The 11,342-nt window shown below is 43.7% G+C and overlaps 1 protein-coding gene across 1 annotated transcript; it reads right to left on the reverse strand.

The window, feature by feature from the left end:
- Positions 1-237: 237 nt before the first annotated feature.
- LOC145338695 (putative G-protein coupled receptor 139) lies at positions 238-9,135 on the reverse strand. Its single transcript, XM_080183093.1, has 2 exons — positions 9,039-9,135; positions 238-1,133 (listed from the first exon to the last, which is right to left on the reverse strand). The coding sequence occupies exons 1-2, from the start codon at positions 9,133-9,135 to the stop codon at positions 238-240; spliced, it is 993 nt and encodes a 330-aa protein (XP_080039219.1).
- Between the last annotated feature and the right edge of the window lie 2,207 nt (positions 9,136-11,342).

Raw genomic sequence — 11,342 nt, forward strand, 5'->3', positions numbered from 1 at the left:
ACACTTGTCCTGTGAAGACAATTGCAAAATGCTCATTACTACATCAACCAACCCTCTACATCCAGAAAACATCTCTTGCTTGATTGTTTTAACTATGCTTTTAATGTGTGTGCCTATTAAATGACTTTTGAGAGATAATTGAAGCTCAAACCATTATTTTACCCCCCAAGTTGTCTTTATTTAGACCTCTTCTCTTTTTCTTAAACACAAATTAATATTACAAATGAGGGAATCATATTATCGAATTAGTACCATCATCATGACGATTGGATATTTCACTCCATTTCTCAATTCCTCTCTGAATTTGCTCTGAGTAACAGCATAGACAAAAGTGTTTGTACAGCAGCTCAGGAGTTGGAGCATGAAACCAATTTCAGTTACAAAGGCGGGCAGGGAAACTGGATATCCGAAGTAATCCAATCGTCTCCATGCAGAACAAACCATAAACACCACCCACAATAGCATGAAATTCCCAGATATAATGAAGAGTAAAACCATAGATTTCCTTCGTTGCCCCATCTCTGGGTCCTTGGAACTGTCCCCATCTCGTTGACTCCTGAGTCTCCGTCGGGCTCTGTTGGCCACTAAAATGTTTTTGACTGTCAATGCATTGAAGAATAAAATTAAAAGAAATGGAATAAAGGGTGTTAAAATGTGATGTATTAACTCAACTAGGGTCCAAGCGATTGAACGAGATACGTAGACCTTCACCAGGCAGAACCATGGACTGTTCGAAAGCCAATATCTATTTGTATACATGAAATACCAGAAGGTATTCTTTAAACAGCTCAGGAGTGTCACTGTTCCCAGAACCACACCGGCTGTTTTCTTGGTACAGTATTTTGTCTTCAGCTTCTGACAACAAATGGCGACAAATCGATCGAATGTGAAGGTGACGGTGAACCAGACGGAACAGTCTGTGGCAGCATAAAGCAGGACGGCGTGAATGTTACACACTCTCACACCCAACAGAAAAACAAACTGTTCTCGATAAACAATAGGAATCTGCCTCAGGATTAGGTCAAATACAATGACCAATAAGTCTGCTGCTGCCATGGCCACCAAGTAGCCGGTAACGCATTTGGAGAGACCACACTTTCCCCGAGACAGGATCGCGATCGTCACGGCATTAACTGTGAGTAAAAAGGATATCAGTGGGAATTCCAAATAGAAGTCAGATAATCATCTCCAACCGTACATTTCCATTGGAATGGAGAAATACCTGTAGCATTATGGGGTTCGTGATGGCCAAGTATTGTCGCTAGGCTATTAATCAACAAACTCAGCTAATCTGCTGGGGGCCCAGTTCGAACGCCGATACAACAGGTGGTTGAATTTAAATTTGGGGAGGTAGATTTGTGACCAAATCTCAACCATGATCTGAGTGAATGGCGGAACAGGCTCCAAGAGCTGAATTTGCTGATTTCTGTCCCTAATGCCGATGGTCCAATGGGATTCTGAGGACAAATGTGTTCAAAATTTGAGAAATATGTCTCCCACCCCTGAGCCTCAAAGAGGTTAATTGTAAGACACAGGCAGATAAAATCATTCATGTTTTTCTTTCAGTATATAAAATAATCCCTGTCAAATAATGGATCAGATTTATAGCTTAAATATTTCTGGAAATTTAAACCTCATGCATGCAAACTATCTTCATTGATAAATCATTTTAACCACGATAAAGTTCTGTTGATTGTGTGCTACAGCCTCCTTGATAATAATATTTGCTGGGAGGGACAGTATCAGAAACATGGGCAACACAGTGGTTTCTCTGCTGCCTCACAGCGACAGGGGACCGGATTTGATTCACGCCTTGGGTCACTGTCTGTGTGGAGTCTGTATATTCTCCCTGTGTCCGGGTGCTCCGGTTTCCTCCCACAGTCTGAAACCCGTGTTTGCTCAGTGTGTTGGCCACGCTAAATTCTCCCCCAGTGTGCCCGAGCAGGTGCTGGAGCGTGGCTTTTCACAGTAGCTGCATTGCAGTCTTAATGCAAGTTTATTTGTGACGTTGATAAATAAACTTTAAACTTTAGCAGTGTTATTGCTAGACAATTAATCCAGAAACTCAACTAATGTTCTGAGGACCCGGGTTCCAATCCCACCACAACAGATGGTGGAATTTGAATTCAGTAAAAAAAATCTGAAATTAAGAATCTACTGAAGACCATAAAACCCATTGTCAACTGTTGCAAAAACCAATCTGGCTCACTAATGTCCTTTAGGGAAATAAATCTACTGTCCTTACCCAGTCTGGTCTACGTGTGACACCAGAGCCACAGCAATGTGTTTTATTCCTAAATGCCCTCTGAAAGGGACGAGCGAGACAGTCAGTTGTATCAATCTCAAGGGCAAATAGGGATGGATAATAAAATGCTGACCAGCCAGCGACGCCCATGTCCTACGAGTGAATAAAACAAATTTTCACAATAAACGGATAACCAGCAAAAAACTCTGCAACTTGAGTTTGTAGCCAGCAGTTGAATCCAATTGTTCTATTTGGAAAACGGCATTCTAGGCAGGGATTTCATTCAGACTCTTCAGCAACAGACAAAGAAATCATGGATTTGACCAAACCAAATGCAGAACAAATAAATAAAAGAATGACCAGGGTGAGGTTAGGGCCAGTCAAGGATAGTAATAGGAACTTGTACGTGGAGTCAGAAGAGATAGGAGAGGCAATGAATGAATACTTCTCTTCAGTGTTCAGTAAGGAGAGGGGCCATGTTTTTGAGGATGAGAGTGTGACACAGGCTGATAAGATGGAGGAGGAAGATGTTCTGAGGGAAGATGTATTAGCAATTTTGAAAAAAACCTGAGAGTGGATAAGTCCCCTGGGCCAGATGGGATATATCCTAGGATTCTTTGGAAGACAAGGGATGAGATTGTGGAGCCTTTAGCTTTGATCTTTGGGTCCTCACTGTCCACAGGATTGTGCCAGAGGACTGGAGAGTGGCAAATGTTTTTCCTGTCTTCAAGAAAGGAAATAGGAATGACCCTGGTAATTATAGGCCAGTTAGTCTTACTTCAGTGGTCGGTAAATTAATGGAAAGGTTCCTGAGGGATAGGATTTATGACCATTTGGAATGATGCAGTTTAATCCGGGATAGTCAGCACGGTTTCATGAGGGGTAAGTCCTGCCTCACAAATTTGATTGAGCTCTTTGAGGAGGTAACTAAGCGTGTAGACGGAGGTAGAACAGTTGATGTTGTAGACATGAATTTTAGTAAGGCGTTTGATAAGGTTCACCATGGTAGGCTCATGAAGACGATAAGGATGTGTGGGATAGAAGGAAATTTGACCGATTGGATAATAACTGGCTGTATCATAGAAGACAGAAGGTGGTGATGTGGGGAAAATATTCAGACTGGAGGCCAGTTACCAGTGGTGTACCACAGGGGTCAGTGCTGGGTCCTCTGCTATTTGTGATTTTTATCAATGACTTGGAAGAGGGGGCTGAAGGGTGGGTTAGTAAATTTGCAGATGACACCAAGATTGGCAGAGTAGTGGATGAGGTGGAGGGATCTTGTAGGCTGCAAAGAGACATTGATAGGATGCAGAGCTGGGCCGAAAAGTGGCAGATGGCGTTTAACCCCAGTAAGTGCAAGCTGATTCATTTTGGTAGGACAGACTTGAATGTGGTTTACAGGGCGAACAGCAGGGCTCTGAGGAATGTGGAGGAACAGAGAGATCTTAGGGTTCATATCCACAGATCTCTGAAGGTTGCCACTCAATTGGATAGAGAGCTTATCGTGTGTTAGAGTTTATTAACGGGGGGTTTGAGTTTAAGAGCTGTGGGGTTAATCTGCAACTATACAGAACCTTGGTGAGACCACATTTGGAATATTGTGTGCAGTTCTGGTCACTTCACTATAAGAAGGATGTGGAAGCATTGGAGAGAGTGCAGAGGAGATTTACCAGGATGCTGCCTGGTTTGAAGGGTAGGTCTTATGAGGAAAGGTTGAGAGAATTAGGGCTCTTCTCTTTAGAGTGGAGGAGGATGAGAGGCGACTTAATAGAGGTTTATAAGATCATGAGGGGGATTGATAGAGTGGATGTGCAGAGACAATTTCCTCTGGTGGATGTAGCTGTTACTAGGGGGCATAACTATCAGGTTGATGGTGGGAGATATAGGAGGGATGTCCGAGGTAGATTTTTACTCAGAGAGTGGTTGGGGTGTGGAATGCACTGCCTGCTGTGATAGTGGAGTCAGACACTTTAGGAACTTTCAAGCGGTTATTGGATAGGCACATGGAGCACTCCAGAATGATAGGGAGTGGGATAGACTGATCTTGGGTTCAGACATAGTTCGGCACAACATTGAAGGACAAAGAGCCTGTACTGTGCTGTAATGTTCTACGTTCTATGTTGTAACGTGGCAGAAGCAGGAATGCTCATTGTGATTTAATGCAAAACCAGTCACTCAGGAATTCGGAAAGACATTTATTTATGGACAGTATTTGTCTATTTCACAACTTGGAAGGGTTAACAGAATCAAATAGATCATGGCAGACCAATGATTTAACTCCATTTAGCTGCTGTGAATTTGTAATTCCCCAATAGATATAGAAATGTGGAACTGGGAGCGAGAGTGGGCCATTCGGCCCTCTGGACCTGCTCCAGCATTCACCTTGGTCACGGCTGATCATCAAATTCAATATCCTGATCCACCCTCCTCCACCCCCCACCCCCACATCCCCCCCGTCCCTTGATCCCTTTAGCCCCAACTGTTTTATCAAATTTATTCTTGAAATCAGACAAAGTTTGACCTCAACTACTTTTTCTGGTAATTCCGCCTCTGTGTGAAGAAATTTCTCCTCACCTCAGTTCTAAAAGGTTTACACCTTGTCCTCAAATTATGACTCCCAGTTTTGGACTCCCCCACCACTGGGGCCATTCTTTCTGTCTAACCCTGTTACACAGTTGGAGAAATGGCAGACGGAGGACAATGTTGGCAAGTGTGAGGTTATCCACTTTGGCAGGAATAATAGTAGGAGGGATTACTATTTAAAGGGCGAAAAGCTGCAGCATGCTACGGTGCAGAGGGATCTGGGGGTCCTTGCGCATGAGCCGCAAAAACCCAGTCTGCAGGTGCAGCAGGTGATCAAGAAGGCGAATGGGATGCTGGCCTTTATAGCGAGAGGGATAGAATATAAAAGCAGGGAGGTCTTGCTGCAACTGCACAGGGCACTGGTGAGGCCGCAGCTGGAGTACTGGGTGCAGTTTTGGTCACCGCACTTACGCAAGGATATTTTGGCCTTGGAGGGAGTGCAGAGGAGGTTCACTAGGCTGATACCAGAGATGAGGGGGTTGGACTATGAAGAGCGACTATGGGTCTGTACTCGTTGGAGTTTAGAAGTATGAGGGGGGATCTTACAGAGACGTATAAGATAATGAAAGGGATGGATAGGGTAGAGGTAGAGAGATTCTTCCCGCTCAGAAAGGACAGTAGGACTAGGGGGCACGGCCTCAAGATAAGGCGGGGGCAGTTTAGATCGGAGTTGAGGAGGAACTTCTTCACTCAAAGGGTGGTGAATCTCTGGAATTCTCTGCCCGTTGAAGTGGTGGAGGCTGCCTCACTAAATATTTTTAAGTCACGGGTAGATAGGTTTCTGATAGACAGGGGAATTAAGGGGAGAAAGCGGGAAAGTGGAACTGATACACTATCAGATCAGCCGTGATCTTATTGAATGGCGGGGCAGGCTCAAAGGGCTAGATGGCCGACTCCTGCTCCTACTTCTTATGTTCTTATGTTAGATTTTTTTGAAGTTTCTATCCTATCCTTCTAAACTCCAGTGTGTATAATCCTAACCGACATAGTCTGTCCTCATATGACAGACCTGCCATTCCAAAAATCAGCCTGATAAACCTTTACTGCACGTTATGCTCATCAAATATTATTTGTTTAGGCTTACAGTCCAGCTCGCTGCTAAGCCAGAAAGCAGATTCAGAATCCTTTTGGGCAGAGGGATCTGGGTGTCTGTGTTCATGAATCACAGAAAGTCGGAATGTAGGTGCAGCATGTAATAAGAAATGCAAACGGGATGTTCATGTTTATATCCAGAGGACTGGAGTATCCAAGTAGAGAAGCATTGTTACAATCGTGAAGTGTGTTGGTGAGACCACATCTGGAGTATTGTGTCCAGTTGTGGTCTCCTCATTTCAGGAAGGATGTGGTGGCATTGGAGGCAGTTCAGAGGAGGTTTAATAGATTGATTCCTGGGTGGGGGGAAGAGCCATAGAAACCCTACAGTACAGAAATAGGCCATTTGGCCCATTGAGTCTGTCCCAATCACAGTTCATAGAACATAGAACATAGAACACTACAGCGCAGAACAGGCCCTTCGGCCCACGATGTTGCGCCGACCAGTTCCTCCAAACTCTATCCCTATAACCCCACATCGTTACTCTGCTAACCCCCTGACATTGAAGGGAAATTTAACATAACCAATTAACCTCATCGACACATTTTGGAGCTATGGGATGAAACCAGAGCACCTGGAGGAAACCCACGCCTACACGGGGAGAACATGCAAACTCTACACAGTCACTCAAGCCGGAATTGAACCAGGGCTCCTTGTGCTGTGGGGCAACAGTGATTATCACCGTGCCACATGTTGACATCTGAGAAGATATTAAAAAAAAGGGTTTACACTCGCTGGAGTTTAGAAGGCTGAGAGGGGACTGTGACCGAGATATATGGGATTGATAATGTAAATGTAGACCAAATGTTTCATATTGTGGGACAATCTCAAACAAGAGATGAGAAGTACAGGCTGAGAGGTGATAAAATGAGATGAGGAGGAACTACTTCTCACAGAGGGCGGTGAATATGTAGAATTTGCTGCCCCCATTGCATTGTGGATTCTGAATCATTGAATAGTTTTAAGAAGGAGATAGATATATTTGCAATTTAAAAAAGGGATAAAGGAACACGGGGAGCAGGAGGGGAGGTGGTTTTGAGACCAGGGAGAGATCAGCTATGATCTGATTAAATAGTGGGGCAGGATCGAGAGGCTGAATTTGCCGACTGCTGCTCCTAATTTCTGAGTCCCAAAACACCTATCAGGGCAGATGGGTTCAAAATTCTTGTTTTGAGAAATGTTTATTTCACTTCTGAGCCTCCCACGGTGATTTGTAAGAGAGTGGCAGATGGAATAATTCATTTTTATTCATTGTATAAAATAATTCGCTATCAAACAACTGATCAGATTTATATCTTAAATATTTCTGGAAATTTAAACCTTGTGCGTGCAAAGTGCCTGCACTGATCTGAAGCACAGTAAATTTCTGACGATTGTCTGCTGCACCCTCCTTGATACTAATGTTTCCTCGGAGGGACAGTGTCAGAAACGTGGGTGGCACAGTGGCACAGTCATTAGCACTGCCGCCTCACAGCGCCAGGGACCCAGATTGAATTCCTGGTTTGGGCCACTGTCTGTGTGGGGTTTGCACATTCTCCCCTTGTCTGTGTGGGCTTCCTCTTGGTGCTCCGGTTTCCCCCCATAGACCAAAAGACGTGCTGGTTAGATGCATTGGGCGTGCCAAGTTCTCCCTCAGTGTACTCAAACAGGCACCGGGGTGTGGTGACCAGGAGACATTCACAGTAACTTCATTGCAGTGTTATTGTCAACATACTTCAAATTATAGAACAGAATCAGATAATTCCTCCAGTGCAGAAGGAAGCCATTGGCCCATCAAGTTTGCACTGATAACAAATCCAGCCAAGCCCTATTCCATTAACCCACATATTTAATCCCCCTGACACGAGGGGCAATTTATCCAGGCCAATCAACCTACCCTGCACATCTTTGGTCTGTGGGAGGAAACTGGAGCACCCAGAGGAAACCCTCACAGAAACGGGGAGAACATACAAACTCCACATGGACAGTGACCTAAGCTGGAATTGAACCCGGGTCCCTGGCGCTGTGAGGCAGCAGTGCTAACTACTGCGTCAGCTAATGGTCCTGATCGTCTGACTCCACTTGGTCAAGAAATTAATCACTACTGAACAATATCTAAAAGTTAACATTCTCACTCAACAACTTTTCAAATTTGTGTGACTGGTCAGAAATCATAATTATGGAATCTATATTGAATTTGGACATTTGTACAGAATCCCAGTCATATTTACCGCTCCTTCTAACCTCGTGGTCAAATGTAAAATAAGTAGAGAAATACATTGTCTATATTACACCCTAGATTATTGAATAGGCAAAATCAAGATCCAACCAATTAATTCACATTAACAAAAAAAAAGAGAGAGAGAGGAAGAGAAAGAAAGAGCGAAAGAGAGAAAGAGAAAAGAGAGAAAAAATAAAGACTGAAAGAGAGAAATAAAAGAGAAAGAGAGAGACAAAGGACAAAAGAGAGGAAGAGAGAGAGAAGGAATAAAAGACAGAAAGAGAGAAACAAAGCTTATAATTAAAACCAACGAAACAGATGGAGAAACTGCCAATATTTTAACTTGTAGAAATGCTATAAAGGAAGAATGAAATAAAGAGAGATAGAAAGAACAAAAGAGAGAAAGAAAGAGAGAGAGAGAAAGAACAGAGAAAGAGACAGGGAAAGAACAAAAGAGAGAAAGAAAGAAAGAACACAAGGGAGAAAAAGAGAAATCAAAAGAGAGAAAGAGAGAGAGAAAGAACAGAGAAAGAAAGAGAAAGAACAAAAGAGAGAAAGAGAGAGGGAAAGAACAAAAGGGAGAAAAAAATGAGAAAAGAGAGAAAGAACAAGAGGGAAAGGATGAGAGAGAAAGAACAAAAGAACGAACAAAAGAAAACCAAACGAAAAACAAGGAAAAAGAAACAGAGAGAGAAAGAACGAATGAAATGTTGATAGACAGAAAGCAAAAAAAACACTTAGATTTATCATACATTCGATTGTGTTGAACATTCAAATGGAATTTATAGCCAATAATAGATATTGTGATGTGTCGATATTTTCACCTTGTGACAATCTTATAAAATAAACAGCTAGACACGTGCAATAAGATGTCAGATATTTTAACAGTCCTGGACTTGCTCCAGGTATTAACTTACCAGGGACACCAACCACAGCTAAAATCGGGTAGTAAATCTTTTCAACATCATAAATAGCCCACAAGATCTTGAGTTTGATCAGGTATCCGAGGGACATTTCTTTCTCACTCTCTTCTAAGAATGGATAATTTGACGGCTGGTGTGTTTGGAGCTGGCAGCAATTCTCCAACTGACACACTAGGAAAATGCTGCTTTATATATTGGAGAGAAAATCTAACAGTTCAGCGGTTTGGATCCCTTGCTGAATTGGTGTCATTACACTCACTGAACAAACAGGTGACGTCAACAACTCTCAGACTTATTTTCAATACTGGAATTTCCAATAGGACAATGACCCTGGGGGATTGTCTCAATGCTGTAACCGCACACACTCACACAAGCTCCACAATCCGCATTACCATTCCACACATATATTTTCTTAAGAAAACTATAAGGATGCATTATCAAAGTACAGTCCATCCACTGTGCCCCTTTGTACAGAACTCTGGATGACTGTGTGCGGTTCTGGTCACTACATTACAGCAAGGTTGTGACTGCACTGGAAGGGGGTGCAGAGGGGATTCACCAGGATGTTCACCTCAGATGGAACATTTATCTTATGGAGAGAGGTTGGCTAGGCTTGAGTTGCAGGAGAGAAGACTGAACATAGAACATAGAACATTACAGCGCAGAACAGGCCCTTCGGCCCACGATGTTGCGCCGACCAGTTACAAAAACAATGACCCACTAGCCTATACCAATCCCTTTTCGTCCATAAACCTATCCAGAGATCTCTTAAACGCCCCCAAACTAGACGCATCTACAACTGCAGCAGGCAGGGCATTCCAATCCCTCACCACCCGCTGGGTAAAGAACCTACCCCTGACATCCGTCCTGTAGCTACCCCCCCTTAATTTAAAGTCATGCCCCCTCGTGCTAGCTTTCTCCATCCGAGGAAAAAGGCTATCACTATCCACCCTATCTAAACCCCTAATCATCTTATATGTTTCAATAAGATCCCCTCTTAGCCGCCTTCTTCCCAACGAAAACAACCCTAGATCCCTCAGTCTCTCCTCATAGGACCTCCCCACCATACCAGGCAACATCCTAGTAAACCTCCTCTGCACCCTCTCCAACGCCTCCACATCCTTCTTGTAATGCGGGGACCAGAACTGCACACAGTACTCCAAGTGCGGCCGCACTAGAGTAGTGTACAGTTGCAACATGACGCTGCGACTCCTAAATTCAATCCCCCTACCAATAAACGCCAAGACACCGTATGCCTTCTTGACAACCTTATCTACTTGATTCCCAACTTTCAGGGATCTATGTACACACACACCTAGATCCCTCTGTTCATCCACACTATTCAAAGTCCTCCCGTTAGCCCTATACTCGACACATCTGTTGCTCCTACCAAAGTGAATTACCTCACACTTCTCCGCATTAAATTCCATCCGCCACCTCTCGGCCCAGCTCTGCAACCTATCTAAGTCTCCCTGCAGACTATGACACCCTTCCTCACAATCTACCACACCTCCAACTTTGGTGTCATCAGCAAATTTACTAATCCACCCAACTATACCCTCATCCAGATCATTAATAAAAATTACAAACAACAGTGGCCCCAAAACAGATCCCTGAGGCACACCACTCGTAACTGCACTCCATGATGAATATTTACCATCCACCACCACCCTCTGTCTCCTATCTGATAGCCAATTCCTGATCCAACTTCCTAGATTACCCACAATCCCATACATCTGCATTTTCTGCAGAAGCCTACCATGGTGAACCTTATCGAACGCCTTACTAAAATCCATGTATACCACGTCAACTGCCTTACCCCCATCCACCTCTTTGGTCACCTTCTCAAAAAACTCAATAAGGTTAGTAAGGCACGACCTACCTGCTACAAAACCATGCTGACTATTTCTAATCAATTCATTACACTCCAAATAACTATAAATCCTATCCCTAATAATTTTTTCTAAAACCTTGCCCACAACAGAAGTAAGACTCACCGGTCTATAATTCCCGGCAAAGTCTCTGTTCCCCTTCTTAAACAATGGGACAACATTCGCTATCCTCCAATCCTCCGGGACTACACCAGAGACCAATGACGACCTGAAGATCTGAGCCAGAGGCTCTGCAATCACCTCTCTAGCCTCCCAGAGAATCCTAGGGTAGATCCCATCCGGACCAGGGGACTTATCTATTTTCAGCCCCTCAAGAATTTCCAGCACATCCTCTTTATCAACCGTAATACTTTCTATTTTACACCCCTGCGACCCAATGTCCTCCTCAGCTATATTCATGTCCCCC

Source organism: Carcharhinus amblyrhynchos, unplaced genomic scaffold (assembly GCF_965287045.1).
Source record: "Carcharhinus amblyrhynchos unplaced genomic scaffold, sCarAmb.v2.hapA chromosome_142, whole genome shotgun sequence".
Classification (NCBI taxonomy): domain Eukaryota; kingdom Metazoa; phylum Chordata; class Chondrichthyes; order Carcharhiniformes; family Carcharhinidae; genus Carcharhinus; species Carcharhinus amblyrhynchos.